Source organism: Macrosteles quadrilineatus, unplaced genomic scaffold, assembly GCF_028750875.1.
Source record: "Macrosteles quadrilineatus isolate MER2022 unplaced genomic scaffold, UCM_ALF_1.0 Scaffold_5__1_contigs__length_97177068, whole genome shotgun sequence".
Lineage (NCBI taxonomy): Eukaryota > Metazoa > Arthropoda > Insecta > Hemiptera > Cicadellidae > Macrosteles > Macrosteles quadrilineatus.
Genome location: NW_026542598.1, coordinates 51,502,964 through 51,526,055, shown reverse-complemented (window position 1 = coordinate 51,526,055; position 23,092 = coordinate 51,502,964). Strand labels below are relative to the sequence as shown.

General features: G+C 34.8%; 1 protein-coding gene across 4 annotated transcripts in view; it reads right to left on the bottom strand.

Moving 5' to 3' along the window:
* Positions 1 to 320: 320 nt before the first annotated feature.
* Positions 321 to 23,092, bottom strand: part of LOC128995055 (uncharacterized) — a 76,338-nt gene continuing 53,566 nt past the window's right edge. For 3 of the 4 annotated variants that reach the window (XM_054419933.1, XM_054419932.1, XM_054419931.1), the window contains exons 2-7: positions 10,964 to 11,127; positions 9,145 to 9,358; positions 7,785 to 7,939; positions 6,098 to 6,299; positions 4,182 to 5,347; positions 321 to 1,167 (exon numbers count right to left, since the gene is read on the bottom strand). In XM_054419933.1, coding sequence (XP_054275908.1) covers positions 1,105 to 1,167; positions 4,182 to 5,347; positions 6,098 to 6,299; positions 7,785 to 7,939; positions 9,145 to 9,358; positions 10,964 to 11,119 — 1,956 coding nt within the window. In that variant the 5' untranslated portion in view covers positions 11,120 to 11,127 and the 3' untranslated portion in view covers positions 321 to 1,104. The remainder of the gene's footprint in view (positions 1,168 to 4,181; positions 5,348 to 6,097; positions 6,300 to 7,784; positions 7,940 to 9,144; positions 9,359 to 10,963; positions 11,128 to 23,092) is intronic. The other variant, XM_054419934.1, reaches the window with a different exon arrangement.

Genomic DNA, 23,092 nt, shown 5'->3' with positions numbered 1-23,092 from the left:
TCAAAATTTACAACTGATTACAACAGCCGATTTTTACTCCCTAGGGACTAAAAATTATTTTTTACTATTAGAGAGTAACAATTATACTTTAGACCTGCAACACATGCATTAAAAATGGCTGTTTTTGAATATGAACAAAAATATTTTATTTACCTAATAAATGTCTCAAACAAACATAATCTTTTCGAGAAATAACAGGATTTTGATTGCATTATTCGTTTTGCTTCGGAATTGAACCTGCAATGTGCACACAGGTCCCTTTGTTAGTTCAATTTAAGATAAGGGTTAAGGAAGGAAAAATCGAGTACAAAATTATGGCTTTAATGTAACACTTTGGCATCCAACTTAATTGTATAAATATATGGATATGTACAGTAATAAACTTTCAAAAGCATGCATAACACATGTATAAAAATACTTGTAGAATTTCAAGTTTCAATGAATAAACTACAATGTTATTAACAAAGTTGTCTCAATTGAAATGATGTAGTAACTTGAGTCACTAAGAATGTCAAGGAATTAACAAGTAATTTACATTTTTTGGATAAAAACCCTTGTCATGTTAATTATCGGTTGAAAAACCACCAGATTAACGATGTTTCAAAGAACGGTAAAAGTGTATTTCAATACAAACTTTAGTTTTTTTAACAAAAGCGTATGGCAATTTGAAATATCTAGAATACAGAAATAACGAAAGACATCAATTAATAAACAAAACATATGAAAAATGAAACCCTTGGGTTTTGTAAATAGTTTTACTTTCAAATTTTTTTCAAATATAGATATTGACACACATTTGCTTACACAACCATAACAATTATTCAACAAGTCTAAATTATCACAACTTTATACTTAACTTTGGTTACTCTTAACTGTATTACATAAAGATCCAATCAAAATGTCCATTTTGAATTAACTATCATTACACGGCTTTCTAAAGAACTTTTTGACATTTGGTCATATTGTGATGTTCAAGATACTCTTAATGACTCGTTAAAATTCAAATTACATACAAATAAATAACAAGTAAGATCTATCGTAGTGGAGGCGGTGTGACGCGCGTCTGCCGCTGGTAACTAACGTAATGTTACGTCTGTCATGGACTCAGCAAGAAGAGTCGGTCAGAGAATTTCCAGTGATCTTCTGCCAAGCTTTCTCTTCAATTTGCTGGACAAAATGGAAAAAGATTTTAACAAATATTCGAAAGAGAAAACAAAATTAGACTGCATTGTTTGTACTAAAGTTGTATATTTTGAATATGTTTCGAATTTGTTATTAAATTGGAGTTGGATTGGAACATAATCTTGTACCATACCGTACTGAATTTAATTTTAATTCCACACTTTAGTGTGTTTGTCGTAAACACACAAAAGTGTGGAATTAAAATTAAATTCATTTGCAGAACACTCGATACAACAATGAAAACATGTTAGTTAGTTTATCTGTGTTTACTATAATCTAATTTAAATTAAAATTTTTTGTTTTATGTTAAATTTGTAGTTGTAATAATTGTACACCCACCACATGGGGCTTCTAAAAGGATACAGGGGGGGGGGGGGCGATACAGAATATTGGATCAAGCAGCTCTCTTGAGGTTAAGGATAAAGAAATATTAATTGTCGTTAAAGGGCTCTTTACCGAAATCCAGTCAGTTTACTTTGAGATTGTACAGTCATTAACTTGTGATTAAATTATAATTGACTATTTAGATAACATAATAACCAATAAGTGATCAACAATCAGGAATTGGTATAAATTAAAATAGGAGAACATCACTATTAAATGTATGACAACAGTTAACTCTGTTAAAAAAAAAACAACCTTCTACCCCGCTATCTCAACATAAACTTGACACTGAAAAAACACACTAACAACCTACACCCACAAATTAACTGTTAAAATAACCATAATTTATAACCACGCTGATAAAAGTATTGGAAAATTGTATCATTTAGAAAATAATTTTGCTGCAAAACACAACACCAAATAACTACTAAAAAAACCTACATGTAAAAGAAGGCAAGTTTCATATTCAACAAGATGTTTAGGGAGCCTATTTAAATTTTTTATGTCCCAACAATTTATAGGGTTTCACATTAGATAACACCAAAAACCCTGATTTACCTTATAATAGGAGATACATATGTTTTATAATACAATTACAAACATTACATCATGCAAGTTAGAAGGAAAGATTTCCGGTTTTCACAATTGTTTAAAGGGCAATTAAGTTATGTTCTGGTCATCATTATTATTTTTGGAAGTGGAATATTATCGTTACCTCAAAAGTAGAAGTTTGATAAGTGGGGTAAACGATAACTTGATCAATAAAGACAATGTCTTTAGAGGCTGCGTCTATTTTAGGTACTGTATTTAAAATATTAACTTTTTGATCTTTCTTAACTACTTGTAAAATTATAGACCCAATCAAAAATGACGCTTTTTGAAAAAAAAAATCAAATGTGAAGTTACCTTTTGAAAATAAGTAGAGAAGAGCTCAGACACTGCCAGGTGGATTTTAAATTAACATCCATAGAACTTAAATGGTGAGGTTGATGTCTTGCTTGAACGTAAACTATAAATTATTTTCTCACCCTCATAACTTTCTTGTAATTCTTTTTTTATGGCTGAATTGGAAAAAGTGAGTAGCTGTACGTATCACATGAGTACATATATAGAATTGAACACTAATAACACCTTTACATTAATCATCACAGTTATTGTGATTTTGGTCGGGGCTTTAAAAGTTCTTAGAGTAGTGTAAGCTATGAAAAGCCTACAATAATTTCATGAGTGCTGGGTGAGTTGTTATACTACTCAATTGCAATCGGTTCTATATGTCAATCTAATTCATTACACATCTATAGTGATCTGAAAGCGATATAAATTAAATTGTGTAAGAGAATAAGAAAATGCATCAAGTATAAAATGCCTGTGCTAAGTTCTATTGTGGGTAACTAATTCAGTTAATGTTTGAAATCATAAAAGAATCCTACTGTTATTTAAGAGAACACTAAAACTTAAATTTTGGAATGAAAAACATGTTGAAGCAAAAAAAGCAATAATGTACGAAACAAATCATTAATTTTTTAAATCTTAGGGGCTTATTATATTAGAGATTTATAACCTTTTGAAGCTAAAGATGAATATAGTTAGTATTTTACTTTAAAATTTGCAATATATAGGATGGGAAAGTAGAACATTTTTACATTCAGCTTTAGTTGCAACCCAGCCAGATGATGGTGGAGATCCTTAAGACGGTCTTTGATAGGTAAAATCAGACTTAAGGACAAAATTCAAGAATGAGGTCTCATCTTCCTATAAAAGTGTTAACTATATTCAAACCATGTGACAACAGGTAACAATTCAATTATACTTCTCAAGAATTTTGCTTGATTAAGAGTGTAAGTATTTTAATACTGTATCTGTCCTGTTGTAAATTTTCCTCGATTTAAGGCACAGATTGATGTCTTTGTTAAACCACCTCTAGAGGTTTTACATTCAATTTCTTTTTTAATAATGATTCTTTTTTCATTAATGTGTAGGGGTAGTAACTATTAAAACTCAACCTCTGTAAGAATCGATGAAGCAACATCAAAAGTCAAAAGTTATCCCAAAAAGATGATTTGTGATTTCACAGAACTTGTCAAATTTATATTTTACTAACAATGAAACGTATTCAATCAATAAAATAAATGTTATAACTCTACTTTGCTGAAGTTAAAATGCCATGAAAATGTCATGCACTGCTAGAAACTCAACTGCCACTAGACCGTTTATCTCCAAACACCAACAGCATTCGCAGATTTGGTTGTAATTCAGAACAGTTTAAAAAATTTAAATTCTATATGTAACTGATCGTTTCACAAAATCATTGTTTTGAAAAGATATACCAATAGCAAAAAGTGATCGCATAGAGTAATTGTTTTGCCATATTCACAATAAATGTCTAATGTAATTTTGGTAAAGAGTGTGAGAACTTATGAATAATCATGAGTGATTTTAAGTGTAAGTAATGATTTATGTGATGAGACAAAACATTTATTGATAGCAAGATCACAAGGGACACAAATGACTGAGAGACACTGAGACAATCATTGTTAAATCACGAGGGTTAGTGACAATCGAATACAACCATCACCAAAAGCAGCCACCACCTTTCACCACAACTAGCTTCTTACCCGTTCCACCAACTTTCTCTGGTTGTAGCGAGCTATCAACTCTAACTCAGTGAGGTGAGCTAGGCTCTCTTGTTTAAAAATGGCACTTTCCAATTCCGGAGTCAGTTTCAATTGAGAAGGTTTTCTCTTGAGCAGGGTCTTGAGGGACCTCAGCCGGTTGGGGATGAGGCTGTTGGTGTCTTTCTCCGTTAGACTGACAGATCGTGCTACAACATTCCTAGAATCTCGGTAAATATCATTATTGTTAAACTCTACTTGCGAGTAATCCTTGAAGGATTTGTGCTTGATCAACCGAGATGCCCTCCCGTTTGTCGGAGGAAGAGAATTCATATCGGCTAGACTGCTACACCTCTTACTAGGGATTATTATTCTAGAATCTATTGTACTGTGACCTAAACCGTTGTTGAGAACGACCGTTCTATCTACATCTTTGGTTTTTTGTGCACTTCTGTATGTGTCGCTATTCGATTCTTTGGTAGTGTCTCGGACACGTGGTTCATTATTTTCAGGAGGTAAGATAGTAACGATGGAAGTGTACTTCTTTTGCGGGGAGAGAGAGATTATGGTTTTATTCCCTTCGTTATGAATTACACATTGCTTACCAACCGAGACGGATTCGTTCGGCTCGTTATCACAGAACGCCCTCAACTCGCTGGGCGTATCTGGCGCGTTGACACTCGTGTTTGGCGACTCGAGGTCTTGGATCAGCTGGAGCGCCGCTTCTAGCTCTTTCGAAAATTCCGCGTCACTCGTTGAGTTCTTGTGTTGAGATGCTTCATCCCTCGAGGAAGCTCTGCGACTGTGGCGTTGTGACGGAGGGAACTTGGTCTCAATAGTCTTGTTGAGCTCCATCATGAGGCTCGCGTACTGAACCTGCTCAGACATGACGGTGGAATGTGGTCGAGGGGAGACGGAGGGGGATGTGCGGTCTACGTTGGTGCCGATGGCAGTGTTGAGTCGTGCTCTGTACACAGACGGCTCTGTCAGTCGCTCCAGACACTCATATATCGCAGGGTTGGAACTGTGAGAGGAGGTGTCACCGTTGTCTCCGGGCACAGGCGAGGGTGTGCGGGAGAAGCTGGTCATGAACGGCAGCTGTCGTTTTGTGTCACTGGTTGTGTCCTCCACCAGCACTACAGGCTGCACCGCGACCTCCGGCGCGACACCTGCAACCGTTTCTAGGTTAAAGTATACTAACATACAACTAAACATTCCTCTCCACTAGCAAACAAAGAAAATTAAGGTAGAAAGCTTTCCCTGTTCCAGATCCATAATTAAGGTGCTTGGGACATCAGGCCTCTGAAGACATCAAAACAAAAAGTAAAAGTAAATCGGTCGCGGGTCCAGGTCTTACCAAGAGACCTACGGTAATAACTTATTCCCTATATGGGAAATTCACTAAAAGAACATAGTTGAATTCAACATCTGACAGCATATGGTGCTTGACTTCTGTCGTATACATATACTTTTAACCCAAGCCAAAATGGGAAGAGAACGTATTGTGAATTATAGAATTTTTTATATCAGTTTCAAAATTAACAAAGAAAGTATACATTTTACAGTACAGCATTCATTCTGTATTCACTCTACTCTGTGACAGGTTTCTTTTTTATTTTTTTTTCAACGCCAGTGGCATTTTACAAGAGAGGTCACAAGAGATTAAAATGTTCTGTGGATATGCCGGTAATTGAACCCGTCCCTCCTGCACCAAAGTCTGAGACGCTAACCACTAGGCTAGCCAACACACCCGCATTCAACCGCAGCTAACTTTACTTGAAGAAATAGCACGACTATAAAGTTCCAAAACTAATAATTTAATAATAGATTGATGACAAAAAGTGCATAAAGCTATATTTTTAAAAATTATGTTTCACTCTAAATTACGCCAAGAAATAATGAATTCAACGGATAATCACCGTCACACATGTTGGTGGAGGGGCGCGCCTTCCGCTTGAGTACAACTGTCTTGCTTCCGGTGAACTGCGGAGCCGAGGGCAGCTTGTTGTACGGAGAGTCGGACTGCGATGAGCCGACCGTGTCCGTGTCGAACACCCACATATGTGCGTACTGATTCAACATGTTGTGCGCATTGTTCTTACCCATCGACCCAGAATTCACCTGTGAGTGGAAAACATACAGGTGGTCATACAATTATATAATGATCCAAAGACTAATGAGGCTAAGGTAAGATGTGACTGTAGACTAATGAGTTTATCTTTATCTTTACTTTGATACAGAAACACATATATCTATTCGAATTACATTAATTGCTAAATACAGATTATCGGTATTCAATAAGAATGGTGCAAATCTAAACGTAAACGGTAGGTACGTCTGTTTCAGTGATTTCGAACATCTGATTGTTACAACAATGGAATGGGCGTGTTTACAAGTTTGTTTTGACACGCGGTTGGTTTGCTCAGCTGCTTAGTTAGTGCTTAGTTGAGTACCATGAAGCCTGTCAACTAATGGCTACTACAAAACGAGAAAAAAATGTTTTGTGTTTTAGAGTTTGCTTGTACTAATGCAAACTAGTTAGTTAGTTAGTGTCCAGCAGAACTTTCAGACCAAATTTAGGAAGCAGGCACCTCATCGAAACTGCAATGCTCGTTGGGTGAGGCAATTCAAGACAACTGGATATTTGTGTGCCGGGGAGAGTTTGGCAGTCCTCAGAATCCGTCAGACGCTGTTGAGAGAATCTAAGCTAAATTTCGTCGTAGCCTCAACTGAGACAAAATATAACTTTAATCAAAACAAACTTATAAACACACCCTTTATTGTTGTAACAATAAGCTTTTTGAAATCACGGAAACAATTGTACCGACCATTTAGTTTTGCACCATTCTTATTGAATAACCGTGTATTCAATAACCCTGCAAGGTGAATGTAGAACCTTTGACAATAGGTAGGACTAGACATTCCATTCCCATATTAAATTTGTTACTATTTTTAGAACAAATCTGGAAATAGTTTGAGCCACCGACAGATAACGCTGATCTAGCAGTGCACTGAACCAAGCCAAATTGAAGAACAACTTATGGTAGATAGAGCATCTTTTATGTCACATCAAATATCAGTAACAAAAACTAAATGAGGAAATAGAGTGTTAAACCATAGCACATTCTGTGAGTGGCTCAGACAACTATTTTCTTATAGAATAAGAAAATTATTGGCAATTGAACAAAACCCTTATTTGAACTATAAAGAAAGTCCAAACTATCCGAAGTTACTTCACAAATATTCGGATACGCCTTAAAACCACAAATAATTGTAACGAATTTGTAAACCAGATTACAAATTTTTATAAGATAATGCAAAAATAATAGCATTCCAAACAATGTGAATTGAATAAAATGTTGAGTGATTGAATAAAATGTTGAGTGATTGAATAAAATGTTGAGTGAGTGAATAAAATGTTGAGGCCACCTTAAAGTATGTTCAAAACAAACAAATTCAAAAGCAGAGAGAGAATCTACTAAATTAATATTTTTGTGTGAATTCGATTAACACAACATTTTCTACCCTCAATCAATACACACTTCTATTGTAAAATCGACAAATTAAAATTTCAAATAAGTAACTGAAGCCTAATGCACTTGTTACCCTTGGGATGATGTACTCGATGTCTGTGACTGTGTCGTCGTGTTGCTGTAACGGCTGCGCCGGACGACATCTCTCCAGCCACCAGAACATGAGTTGTGCGTCGATAAAGGACGTCACTGCGGCAATCACAGTGCTGATGCTGGTAGTGGTGCGCGCTGTTACAGAACAAACAGCATGATTTGACATCTCGGCATAAAAAGATCCTCTCTGCCTCTAGATATACAGGGTGGTAAAAAAGTCCCTGGACAGTTGAATATTTTAAAAAATAATGCAGATAGAGCTATAATACTTGGTACAAAGTTACAGGGCATAAAACTCTATTTTAACACATATTCAGTGATCCAATAACCCTTCAGGGGGACGGCCCACAAGGAGTCAGAAGAAAATCTTAAAAGGAAGCATAGGTCAATATGCACATCAAATTAAAGGTCTTTTTTTGTAGAATACAATGCCGCAAACCGCACTTCAAAAGGTTGATCCTGCGCAAAATGACAGTTGTTCAAAGATTCATTTAATTTACATTGCTATTATACGCTTACTCCTCAGGGGCACAGCCCTAAGAATCGGAAGAAAATTGTTAACGTAAGCATAGGTCGATATGCACATCAAATTAAAGGTCTTCACTAGTAGATTACGATGCCGTAAATTCAAGCTCAAAAGAATGCCTGAGTAAAAAATGGCAGTCGTTCAAAGATTCAAAATGGCGGATTCAAGAAATCTTTGAACATCTGCCATTTTGCGCAGGATCAACCTTTTGAAGTGCGGTTTGCGGCATTGTATTCTACAAAAAAAGACCTTTAATTTGATGTACATATTGACCTATGCTTCCGTTTAAGATTTTCTTCTGACTCCTTGTGGGCCGTCCCCCTGAAGGGTTATTGGATCACTGAATATGTGTTAAAATAGAGTTTTATGCCCTGTAACTTTGTACCAAGTATTATAGCTCTATCTGCATTATTTTTTAAAATATTCAACTGTCCAGGGACTTTTTTACCACCCTGTATAATTAACATCTAACGTCTAAATTGTTGCAATCTCCCAAATAAAAAAGCTGGCTGAGGATTTTTCAACTTTGCCACAAAGTACATAAAAACTGGCTTGAAGTTCTAAAAATAGTTTTAATTCAGTTTCTTATCAACATCAAAAAACTTCAAGGAAGCAAACAAAACTTGTTTATTGATTGATTTAGTAAGGTATCAAACACATTATTAATCAGAAATTCTGTCAGTGGTGATACAAAATGACAACTTTAGTGGTATGACCCATATGGGATTGTAGAAAAAGATAAATTTACAACAACCTGTTGTATGTCCTTTGAAATTACAGCTAAATTAAATTAGTTTCAAATCAGAACGGTTACCATAAAAGACTAAAGTCTTGAGGTGTTGCTGCTGGATTAGCTTCTTGACAGAGTCTGGCATGAGCAGTCGCCACTCCCCGAGCTCCAGCACTAACAAGTTGACAATGTTGACGACAGTGACCGAGATGGTGAGGTACAGTAGCACATGGTGCTTGGTGGGGGTGATATCTCCTACACAGGAGAACACAGCCCCGCCAACACCCACCAGTACATTCTGTACAACACAGAGAACAAGAGTTATTGTGAGGTATTGTGGCACTTGGTGGTGGAGAAGACAACCTCGCCCATACCAACTTATACTGATACCATAAAACAGATAATTGCATTAAATAATCCTAGAAGCTGCTTATAACTTTTCTCATTAGTTATCATTAGTTGCTTTTACAGCTTGCTCTAGAATTAGACCTGCACCTGAGTTGACAATATTTCTTAATGATCATGTGTTGGAAGAGGTGGATAATTCTAGATTCTTGGGCCTAATAATTGACAAAAACTTAAATTGGAATAATCATGTTTTATCAATTTCTAAAAAGTTAGCTTCTGGTTTATTTGCATTAAGGAAGGTTTCTAAATTTAGCACTTTGGTTACAATGAAAACCCTTTATCATGCCCTTGTACAGTCTCATATCGCTTTTGGTATTGTTTTATATGGTAATACCTCAAATGAAAATTTAGATGAACTTCTTATCCTTCAAAAACAAGCAATAAGAATAATTTTAAAGCTAAATTGGGATGATTCTGTTAAACACCTATTTACTGAATTGGAATTTTTGACTGTATATAGTCTATACATTTTTGAACTTATTTTGTTTATAAAAAAGAATTCTCATAGAATAGAAACGTTAGGACAAAACCATAGTTATAATACTAGAAACAATAGAGTATTTGCTTATACAAGCCACAATCTTAAATTATATGAAAATAAACCTTCCTATGCATAGGTATTAGATTCTATAATGCTCTTCCGGTGGATTTAAAATCCACAGAAGATTTTAATGTTTTTAAGAAAAAACTGAAAAATGTAATGCTATCCAAACCGTTGTACTCTCTAGATGAGTTTTTTTTATTAATGTAATGATATAAACTCATCTCTAGGTCTATTTCATGTATATTGCAGTGAAATCATTAACATCTAATATTTTTGTATAATGTAGTAAGTTAGAAAAATGTTTAAATTGACGCTATTCTATGTACACATGTATGAAAAATGAATAAAGTTATTTTGAATCTTGAATCTTGAATCTTGAATCATTACCCGTTAACTTTTTTTTATTTGAAAATAATGAACTACGTACCTACGTTTTATTTAATCATTATAGTATATTCAGCTGAATAGTATAACAAAGATAAAACGTCATAGTAGCAATTTGGTGTTGTGTTAATGTAAGATCTGAATTAGACAAAGCTCTAGGGATGTCTTGTTGTTCCATGCAGACTGTACACACATCCTCACTTAGACTAACAACAGATAATTTAGGTTACCTTCTCAGTAAAGGCAAAACATGCTCTTGAATAATTGGTCCTATATTTATAAGAGTTATTAGCTAAAAAAAATAGCATTTGTTCCATAAGCACTATTAGCAATCAGTATTGAACTTGTAAAAACAATCAAAATCAAAATATATTTTATTGAATAAGATACTATGTACAAGCAAAGCACAAAAAAAGGCATAGTACAAGTTTTCAATTAATTACTGTATATTTTAATAGATTTGAATAAATTATCACTAAGTAAGTGTAATACAATAAATAAACTGGAGTGTTTGTTCATACTTTTGAATACCACTTCTATGATAATTTAATAATGTATACTTCTTACCCATCCTCCTGTCCATAAGTTAGACCCGATTTTGAAAACCGGAAGAGAAATCAGGAAAAAAATCCCTGCGATGAGTTGTACAGCTCCGGCACAAATGTACAGCACACTGCAGACGACATGACTAGCCACGCACAGTCTGGGCCAACACCCACACATCAGTCCTCCTGTAACATCATACATCATTTATATTATAGATCGGGAAATATACTTGAAGCCCAGCAACACTGCATCTACTCTCCACCTATGGTCGTGGAGGAGACCATATGGAGAGGATATTCAAGTCTCTTTACGTTACTCATCACTGCATCTATTGCGGCAGTTTGGAAAGGTGGACAAAGTCCCTTTCTTCAGTCACGAGGAGTTGGTAACTACGGTCATTTGAAGAACAACAAGGCTCCTGGACTGTTTATCCTTATGTTTATTAAATTAAAAATTGTTACTGATATTATTAACCTTTATGTTTTAGAACTTGAATGAAGATGTCCATCCCAACAATACTCGTGGTAGAGATCAAAAGCTATCAGCACCTCCTTTGAGTAAAACTTTAAACAGTCATGTTGTTATGTGTAAGAAAGTATATACAGTATAATAAGGTAGTAAAATGTAAATATAAAAAAATCAATGACTGACTTTCTTTAATACAAATGGCTCTTAAGAAATCCTTTTTACAGTACTGAAGAGTTTCTGGAACAACCTGTGATAAGTGTGTAACTGAACATCTAAATCTGTTAATCTATAAGTATAAAAGAGGATGTTTTGTATATATATATTTGTTTGTTTGTTTGGCAGTGATAAACTCAGACACCGCTGAACCGATTGCCACGAAACTTGGTACATACGTGTAGAATGTCATGGAATAGGTTTATACACCATCAATTTCGTGATCCGTCCAATCGGCTCCGCCCCAGTGGCTCTGGAGTTTCCCATGTTAACCTTATGAGAAATGGAATTAATGAATCTTAACAGCTGTTTCAATTAAACAAGTTGGTTCTGTTCTATGATGATCAATAGCGTTAAAGTTACAAGGATTACCAACAGGGTGCAGCACTATTATTTCTTTTACATTTATGACAACAGCTAATTTGCAGCCAAAAGGTGATTGAGCGTAGCGAACGAACTTCAACCTGGAGGCGAGTTAGCGTAGCGAACGAGCTAACCTGAAGGCAAGTGAGCGCAGCGAACGAGCTCCAACCTAAAGGTGAGTGAGCGTAGCGAAAGAACTTCAACCAGGACGTGATTGAGCCATGCGAACGAGATCATCTTGAAAATTAAGAAGTTAAACGGGGCAAAGCTCGCGGGATTATAAATAGTCAAAGGCAAGACAACGTCTGCCGGGTTCAGCTAGTTACTTTCTAAATAGGTATTCTATTTTTGTTTTTTTCAATATTGTTAAAATTACTCATTTGTTAGTTGTTTATAGTCTACTAGCTGTGTGCCCGTTCTACGCACGGGGATCTTATAGTAGTCAGTTGAAACCTTCTTATATTAAGATTAAGAACAGCAATTAGTTTGCATATTTGCAGATATGCTGGCAAAACTATTATATATAAACCTTCGCAAATACAGTATCTGACAGTTCAAGCCAAAATAAATGCTTCGCAATTAAATGTCACCAGGATCGTGTTGGCCCATATGTCCAATGATTAAACTTAAAAATATTTTATAGATCCATGAAGCGTAGCCCTAAAGTAGGCCTATAATTGAAAGTTACTTTCCACATCGGTTAACTTAAACGTATTTAAAGTACTACCTCAACCTCACCATTTAACACTTTATTCCGGTTGACATTTTCAGTATCAAAGGTGCTCTTGTCCATTCCGCGAAACACTGAGAAATAAGGACATTAATGCGTTACCAACATACAACAAAACAACACAATACAACAATCCAACAAAGGCCACGAACTATTGATACATAAACAATATAAAGGCGTAAACAATTCATGATGGTTTGCCCAACAAATGTTTTACTCAAATAGGTTATCATTTTCTTAGCATACCGGGTAAGCTAAGATTTGGAATCCAGGCAGAAAAAGCAAAACTTATACAGAGTTAAGACATCACTTAAATTGAATACGGACGGCTCTAATAAATAAGGTGCAACACCAACGATATCTAATTTGTAAACTACCGGTTCTAAGGAAAAGAACCAGTACCTACGTAAGAACCTACCTAAGAATTACAGTAAATCGGACCAATTAAATACATTAATATCTAGTCCCGAGGTTATTGATCTCTTGCTTTTGGATTTTCTCGTAAAAAGTTATAGCGTAAACTTATCGGTGTCAGTTTGAAAAAGAAGCAACCTTACTCAAACAACTTTTTGTTATTTAATAGATTACGCATTCTCTAAACAATGATTAGTATATCTATTAACATTAGAAGGAAATGTGACGAAAATCACACAATGTTGGGGGTTTGGTCATTTGTAATTTTATTTTTTAAGTAGGTAGGCCATGTATTCTATGGAAAAGTACCGGTATCAAGGATCGTCGTCAAAAAGGTTGTTATGAATAAATATGTAGGCTTACGTACCCAAGATATGAGCTATGGGCCTATTGGCTGTATGGTCCAGCGATTGCATCACACGGTGAGTAGAAACAGAAAGTGACACTGGAAAAGCGAGTTTTAGCACTACCTCTGTTACAATCACCCACTGCAGTTGTGATTTTTTACTTTACACTTTACACAATCGCCATTGAAGCGCCGTCAATGAGTGGAAACCTTTTTTGTAAGCTATTGGCGACGATCATTTCAGTGTCACAGCCCTATACAACACTGATTCAAGGTCTTCTTCTTTCTGGTTGTCAAAACTCAAGAAACATTTTATACTCAAAGAATTTCTGGTTCCGATTTGGACGATGTCTAGTTATTTAATTTCATTTACGGTTACACTATTAGACTATATTATTGCACTTGCGATTAATTAAATCCGTTCTGTAAGAAAAACGTTTTTAATCTCACTTGGTTGGGATTTGCTTTCAAAACGTGATTCGAAATAGTTGCGGTATTTGTAAACAACATTTGTAAACATGTCATTGACAGCTAGAAAAAATAATCTTGATCCGAACAGCTGTTCGTTATTTCATAGACGATTATGTGATAAAAATTGAACGAAAATTTGACAAAAATCGCACAAAACTGCAATTTTGAACGTCCATAATTTTATTTACAAAGTAGTGAGGCTATATTTAAATCACTAAAGACACTCTCGCCAATCCAGTGAATACATTAAAATGACTTGGATCTTGATAGGTACTCTGGTTTTCACGGAGAAGATTGCGTAAAATGCCATCTTGAGTGTTACAGACAAAGGGACAGACAGACAGACAGACAGAAATTGAGATAAGACTCGTTTCTGCTTCTTTAATGGATAAAACGTAAAAATAACCTAAAAGTATATAATTCTGAGCAATGTACAGACAAAACTCTAATTTTATTTATATAGATTGTGATTGTTAACCCTGTAGTTGAAAGGAATTTGTACAACAGATTCATAAGCTAACTCTGAATACAAGACAAGGAACATTTAGACAAGGAACATTGAAATTTTATGTTCTGATCCACTGACAATGTCAATGCATGTAAATGTCCATCATAATAAATGATTTGATTTGATTTGATTATCGATCTCCTCAGTACTCAATTTGTAAACAAACGAGGTGCCGGCACTGTAGCCTATTTAATGTAATTAGTACCAATTTATGCCAATATTTTATCTTTCCGAAAAAGAGGTACCGGAACTCCGTTCCACTGTGTTCCCCCGCAAATCAGGCACTGGATCTCCTGATCCTGTTGAGCAAATAATACCTCACATTGTGTCACATTTTGACCAGGGTATTATCGGAGTCAAGACCTTGACCTGGATGCAATATAGGTCATAAAATAACTAAATGTCAGAAACTGTGAGAGTCCTGTGGGCTTAGGTCCCATGACCTGAAGAAATGTGACAAACAATCCCAGGTCTGTGTCGTCCAAACATAATAGAGGGGTTTTATTAATGAGTTTGTCTGATCAATTTAGGAGTCTCACACTACACTACAGGCTGGCCTACACTGGCCAACTGAAAGCATTTCTTTTTTCTCTCTGGAAAAAATTCATTTATATTACAATAAGAGTAATCATCAAAAAATAAGAAGAAAAAACTATTAAAAATATCTTATTTAAATAACTTCTGAATCGTTTATACTGGGTATTATTTGCTGAGCTCTTGACTTTCTTTCACAAGCAAACAATTCTTGAAAAGTACCGGTACCTATGAAAAAGGTTGAGAAAAAGGATGGTATACAGTAATGTCAATATAGTGACATGTCAAAGGATGGTCTTTGACCTATCTCCACCCTCCCTCTAACCTACCACACCCTTGTGGCGAGGTTAGTGTTAATGACAACAGGAGCCCTTAAACATAAGCTTCACCATTAACAACTCCTTTCTAGTCAGTATTTGCTAGTTTCAGATATTCAGACCCCAGAACTGTGTCAGCCTATAACTTCCTGTATTTTGTTAAAATTTACGCAACTGTGTATACGCTTTTACACACGGTACTTATAAGGTATAGAAAGTCAGAAAAGCTCAAAGAGAGAAAATAAAAGAAGAAAATGAAACAGATTTTAAATCTACTAATAGGTATATTACTAGACAGCTAGCAAATAAGTATTTCTATTAGTTTGTTTTCATTAAATTACTAAATTATTTTAAAAACGCTTTATAAATTTGTATTGTATTGTCTGATTGAGGCCAAAATCAAAGTCAGGTACAGTCACGTCAACATTCTTGTAGACTGAGGAAAGGAAACTAGGGAACAGCTCACATTTTTCACTTGGAGTTGAAGAAATCTTCTGATTAAAGAACATTCTATCAGGAGCCGATGAACTTGATTTTCTTGAATTAACATGTTACCAAAAAGCCTTGATATTGTGAGGGATGTTCAACTCAACATTCCCAATGTAATCAGAGTAGCAGATGCTCGTAACAGCCTTGCATTCTCGTCTCAGATTCTTAAATACTTCATAAGCAGTGACTCCTCGAGTACGTTTATAACGGACATGTTGTTGTTTTTTGGTGATGGTGAGCGCTTTGAGTTCAGTTGAAAACCACGAAGGAAAGTTGGAGCCACCAATTGTCTCAGTAGGTGTATAACATTTGACTAGTTGCATTAGCCATTCGTGGAACTCCTCAAAGTCTTTCAGTGGGTTTACGACATCATTGGGGATAGGTGTGTTAAGATTTTTTTTTATTATTAAACCAGAATAGCTTTGCTAAATGTTGTCGCCTAAATGAGCAATTAAAACATATAAACATGCTTCGATGCTCTCCTTCTCTACTAAGTCATAAAGTTATAATAAAACTCGCAGACGGATTGATGTCCTAGCGGGCGAACATAGACTCAACACTATAGTCACTATAGCCTTTGGGGAGTGAGCTGGTCTAGTGTTTAGAGCGCGGGACTCCGGTTCCTGGGGTCCCGGGTTCAAATCCCGTCAAATCACCAATGGATTTTATCTAAGTGATATTGTCGTAACCCCTAGGTCTAGCCTGAAGTAATGTGAAAAACATTTCCGGGCTCGTGCCTAGCGTCCTAGGACAAAAAAAGAAAAACTGCGACGTGTGACTTGGCGTGGGTTTTACTACACTAACTTTGCCTTGTTATGACCATCGATATCGATTTTTGCGACATTGTGGATGTACTCTCACTACACATGCATATTGTGGTTTTGATTGTTGATTTAATTTATCAATCCATTTGTATCGATTCTTTATTTTTTAAGAGTTTCACCACCATACCAAACATACATTAAGCTTATTTACACATTTTATTCATTTTTCAAAAACCGGTACGGTACATAAATACCCCCGCCGCAGCAAACCTGCCGTCTAAGCGAATTTCCATTTGGCCGAATTGATTTTCAATTGATCTATTTAAATAACATTAGGTTTAACGAGTACCTAGGTTTGCTGCTACAAGGAAACTAATAAAGTAGTGTGTTTTTAGTAAAATATTGATAGCTTACTATAAAATAAATAAATTTGCCAAGTTTGATCAAAATATATCCATAAACAAGCAAACTACAACATTTTACAATATTCTCCATAAGAATAACATGGGAATTTTAAATTTACCATTTTTTTAGTTTTCTCCGTAACCAATAGCCGTAAAAAACACTTTGATATACTGAATTGTTTGTTTTTTTAAGCTCTTTAAGAAGGTTTAGAGAAAATTTGGGAAATTTTGTGTTTTGAGGGTAAAAAGTGAGAAAAACCAATTTTTACCCCATAAAACCCCCCATAAAACCCTGTTCCCATGGTCCGATCATGCTGGATCGCGAACTCATTCAAGTTTATCCCGCCTTACACCTTCAAACCAAATTTCATCAAAATCGGATAAAAATTACTCAAGTTATCGTGTTCACGGACACATATATATATATATAAATCTATATATATATATATATATCTAAATATATATATATAATATATAGATATATATATACATATATAAAAATTTGAACGAATGGTGTTTTTGGCCTCTGGGGACATTAAAATGAAAAAGTAAATCGGTCCCGGGCCTAAGTCTTACCATGAGACCTACGGTAAAACTACGTCAACATTTATATAATAACATTTACTTATTTCGAATTTATCTAATCTTTGCTACTATTTCAGGTACACTTTTCGAAGGAATGTATAAAACCGCCTTGAGAACCAATCACCTTATACAGAGGTCGGGACGGAAATAATCACGTGGGGGTTTTCATTCCAGGGGATAAAGCAAACCCGTATACCAATTTGGTAATTAGCTAGTATTTTAAAATTAAAATCTGTTCTATGTATCATCTAAAATGTGTTCAAATTGATTACCGTACATAATAAAAATCTTTTATGTAGCTAATTAACTTGTTTAATGTTTAATTCGTTCCGAGCAAAGCTCAGTCTCGTGGTACTCAACTTTAAATTGAAGTCGTAACAAAAGTCGGTAGGTACTTATGAAAGAAATGTACAATAATTGTTTATTATTACAAAGAAAGTCTATATTCACTTGCATATATAAGATGTGCGCCTGCAAAACAAGCCCGCAACTTGACTTCTGTGATGTAGTGGTAAAACTGCATTCCCAAAATTGAAGGCGCAATCGGCTGAGCTCAAATCTTTTTGTTGTCGTTGGTAATGTTTTCAGAGTTACTTTAATTTTTTTTTCTAAACAAATTACTTCCGCTAGAGCAAACATGCAAATTGAATTTTTTTTTAATTGGATTTTAACTTAAATTTGTCCGTAAACATGTCAGATTTATTAGTTAAGATTTAATTTAAGTAAATAATTTCAATAATTGGTATTATTTATCAATTGAGATGGGGACGTATTTGCTAGGGGCGCATTTCAACTCAAATATGAGTGAAGAATGAAGTGTTATGATCTTTCGTAGCTTTGTTACTGACTAAGATCAGCTGTTTCATTAGCCAGGATCATTTATTTAAAGCCCAAGGATCAGGAACAGCTGGGTCCAGTTTCTAACCATCAAAAAATAATAATTTTTCTCAGGATCGAACCGGTGGCCTTTTGATTAGTAGGCGAGCTCTATAACCACTGAGCTACCAAGCCCGTATTTACATTAAATTTACATTAAAATTGTAAATTAATACATCTAAGATATTTCATATTCTGTTTTTGATGTGGTATGTAATTGACTCACAACATCATAGAAGTAATATCATTGCCTTTTTAAAACCTAGTGTTTATATAGTCAATGGTAATATCTAGCTGTGGTGACTCAGGTATGTGTCACAATTTTATTTTATTTTGTTTTTTGCCATAACTGCATGGTTTGCTGCTTTGTTTGCTGTGTGAGATTAACCAATTTCAGCATGGATTGTAATGGTGAACAATGAACATTTCATTTATTTATATAAATTGGTTTGATTTATTTTTAGCATAGTTTTGACGTTATTGTATTTATTACTGAATCTTACTATCTTATCTTACTAATATTATAAATGTGAAAGTTTGTGTGTTTGTTTGTTTGTTTGTTTGAAGTTCAATCACGCATAAACCACACGACGGATTGGGCTGAAATTTGGCATGAAGATAGCTCACATTCCCGATTAACATATAGGCATATTCTTATCTCAAAAATCCTTTCGGGCTCCGCCCCAGTGGCTCTGTAGTTCCCCATGTTAACCTTATGAGTATTCATATTTAAAGGGAATTAAAGAATTTAGTCAGCTGTTTCAACTAAAAGCTGGTTCTATGATATGCAAAATCATTAAAAAGTTATAAGATTTACCAACAGGGTGCAGCACTATAATTTCCTTTACATTTATGTAAAAAGCTAATTTGAACTAAGCAGCAACTAAAAACTGTGATATGCAATGAAAACTGTCAAAGTAGGATTGTTTCCAGTTATGTTTATGTTTTAATTTCATGAATAATTTGTGATATTTTGGGAATTTTTAATAATTTATTTTTCTTTATTATTTAGGTGAAGTGGTAGAACATTATGGCTATGGTAGACGTGTAATACCATAGTATACCGTAAATTTAAAGAAGCAAATTTATCAAACTATGTCCTCCCCCATTGCAAACGTAAAGCTTGAGTATAACTGCAATAAGCATTTTCAACTTATATGCCAACCCCGTACGAAGGACGGGTACTCTGCTAGTGGTATAATAAATATCTTGAATCTCTCTCTCTTGGACATGACCTGCCTACAGAACAGATGTTGAGGCAGAACAAACAGCTGTTTTGCGACAATCACGCCTGTTATACCACCAATGAAAGGCAGTTGTGATATCTTAATGGCGAATAAATGCGGCGTTACCGGACCAAATGGCGTTTGGATGACTTGAATGAATCGTGTTGAAATCGTATGATTAATGGCCTAAAGTGAGTTTTCGACACGGGCTCAAGATTCAGAAACTTAGGTAAAAATTTATACAAAATATCATGCTTCTAGGTACTTTGGTTAGGAATTTCGCATAAAGATTGAATTCAAGTGATTGATTTAGTAAAAATTATAAAATAATTTAATTTAATTTTTAACGGAGAAAGAATTCCGTGTTCAATTTTTAGGGTATGCAATATTGAGATTAAACCTTGAAATTAACTCCTCGGCGGGACCGACAATTTCCGCCCCAATATAATCCATTTACAGAGCACTTATAATGATCAACCAGGCACAACCATTAAACCTTTCATCCCCTAGGAATACCCATAGTAATGGCTATGACATTCAGTTCAACAGTTGCTATGTTTTATGTACAGTAGATTAATATACTTCTTATGGACTTTGAAGCTGAAGACAACTTTAGGCAAATACCACCACCATTTTGGTAGTTTTAGCTGGTCTTGAAACACCACAACTTTATTAAGGTTAGGGTTGGTTCTTTTCTGTTTATTTAGAAGGTGTTTTTTATATTTAGTATTTCTTATTATTAAAGAAATTTCAAGCAAACGAATCTGTATCTATGTATACACTAGTATTGATAGTCTTGTGGTATTGGAACCAAAAAAAGCAATGAATACCTCGTAAAATACACCATATAACAAACAAAACGGTTAGTCACCAAAACCGCACTCAAAAGTTTTTTTTTAATTTCCAAAATTCTTTCCTCCTGAGAACAATGGTTTTGTTATTTAGCGTATTGTGCAAAGATTGTACAGATGGATCACCAACCACATTCAAATGCATGTCCAGGAGGACTTAATTTCATGTTATTTCATTTTAATAAAGCGAAACGAAACGATTGACAAAAACATCGGCACTATACAGAGCTAAATAACATTATCTAGTCCAAGCTTCAATAATAGAACCGACAAGTTAATCAAAATGGGTTTTAAAACTCGTAAAAGTATACTACCAAAAGATTACAAATTGGTTTCGTTTTATTAGTTCACTTTTAAAAAAAAATGCATGGCATAAAAGGTTTAGATTTTTTTAAATAAAATTATTTTATTAGGCCTACTTATACTTTAAAATTTCATTATCCTTCCATTTACCGTCAAACTTGTACAATAATTGTTTTATAATATTTGATAATTTTTTGTAAAACCTTATAAAATCATCACGACGTCACAAATATGTCTCTAACTTATTAAAAACTACTTTTAAGAAAACTACTATTTAGTGTAGATAAGACTCAGTATGGAAATGAATCACTAAATAAAACCACTTGAAACAGCAGCAATGTGAAATGCACCTGGCGGGTCTAAAGTGCACGGTTCTTCATAAAGGAAATGTAAAATGCATAAAGCTTGAGTCAAGTGTGCAGTGCAATACGACTCCAGCTTTGTGTGTGTTTTCTTGCATGAACACTTTGCTGCTTTGGTAAAGAATAAGAATAAGAGCTGGCCCCATTTGTGCATGTTTGCAATCATCCAAACATACTTTTTTCTAGTATATAAACATAGTTCAAATGTGAGCAGCTATCTCTCCTGTATTTATGTGATTTTTACCAAAATATTGAATTTTTGCTCCGTACAACTAACAATATCGTAAAATTATACAGATAACAACGTTACTTTCTGAAAATGTGTTTATTGTAAAAGATGTACCTGGGATTGTAAATAAATATGAAACAATAAAGATTTTCTGATTTCTGATTTCTGATTCAAGAAAAAAATTTCACAACAGAAAAAAAGTAGTTTTGGAACAACCTGTACATTGAAACGTAAACCAAATCAATTTAGGACGAAAATGCATTGCAATCACTAACATTTCATCAAAATTCTTTTCTACCGTTGTAGCGTAACTAGTAACTGCTAGTGCCTAACTGCATTGTTTCAGTTTCCGAGGGAACGGTCCAAACCCTCGGCTAGTCCACGGCGTTGGAAGGTCGTCTGCTAGCGTCTGTCTGGGGTCGAAGGTATAATTGCAGGGTAGTGAAGCACGTATACTTTCTTTGAAGAAGAACCAAATTTTTTAATAGACGCGCCTCCTAGACGCGCAGGAATTTGATATTGCGTAATAACTAACTAGCAGGTGTCGAACTAGGAGACGCTGGGAAACAACTCTTCGAAGAGAATCAGTGAAACATTGTCTTTTATTGAACGTCTCTTGATAATCCGATACGTTAGTTTGTCACACTCGGTTAAATCAGGTTAAATCCAACGCCGCGATGAATGAGTCACATCGACCGATTCTGTACAATGTACAATACAGTACTGGAATTTGATTCGTAGGAATCTTGCGTATTTCCAATCGCGGCGGCAAATCCGATTCCACAGTCTTTACAGTAAATATTTCATAGTAACATTGACTATTAACATACACCATAATAGTTTATGACAACAGTGATTTGATTATTGTCAAGTTTCTCTCTTTTGTTTGATTATTTGTCATTTTTAGAACCTGAATGGTTTAGCATTAAAACTTCTATAATACAGGTAGGTCTGCTATACTTTTAGATTATAAGTATAGACTATATGTTTTTGTAAAAATGTACCAGTTAATTTGAAAGACCGATATTTGAGAAGTTTATTTTAAGTCACACGTTTCATTTTAATTGATTATAGGTTAAAATATAGCTTTATTAATTGGTAATAACGGATTATTAATTTTTATTTGGCCGATTAAGTTATATATTATTTATAAATACCAAACAAAATTGTTCGTCGAGTCGAGACTTAAACTCATTCTCCTGATTATACGATAACCATGTTTCTTCACATCAGAAAGTTGTTGACAAAATACCAACGGACAATAGGATGAAAATAACGATAATTGTTGTTGTGTAGAGGTACAATGATCGTGTAAATTACCTAAACGTCAAATCACTCAGAAGGAAGTGAGTTACCTCATGTGTAGGCAGCGGCCTTCGCAAGGCTACAAATCCAGCATTAATTAAGCAATTCCCACCTCGGCGATGCAAAACACCAAACAATTGCAAAGAATACTAAATCACAACAACCAATTAAAGAGTAAAGTGAAAATTGGCGATGCAAAACGACATTGAACTACGATATTCGCCTTCCTGTTGGCGCCTCGTGAGTGAAAACACGTGATGTTTGTGGATGTGGAAATATTATACATGAAGAATTCACGCGTTGTTTAAACACAATACAAACGTAAATATGAAGATTTTGACAGATCCTGTAAGATGAACTTGTAAAGTTAGTACATATTTGAGATTGGGAAG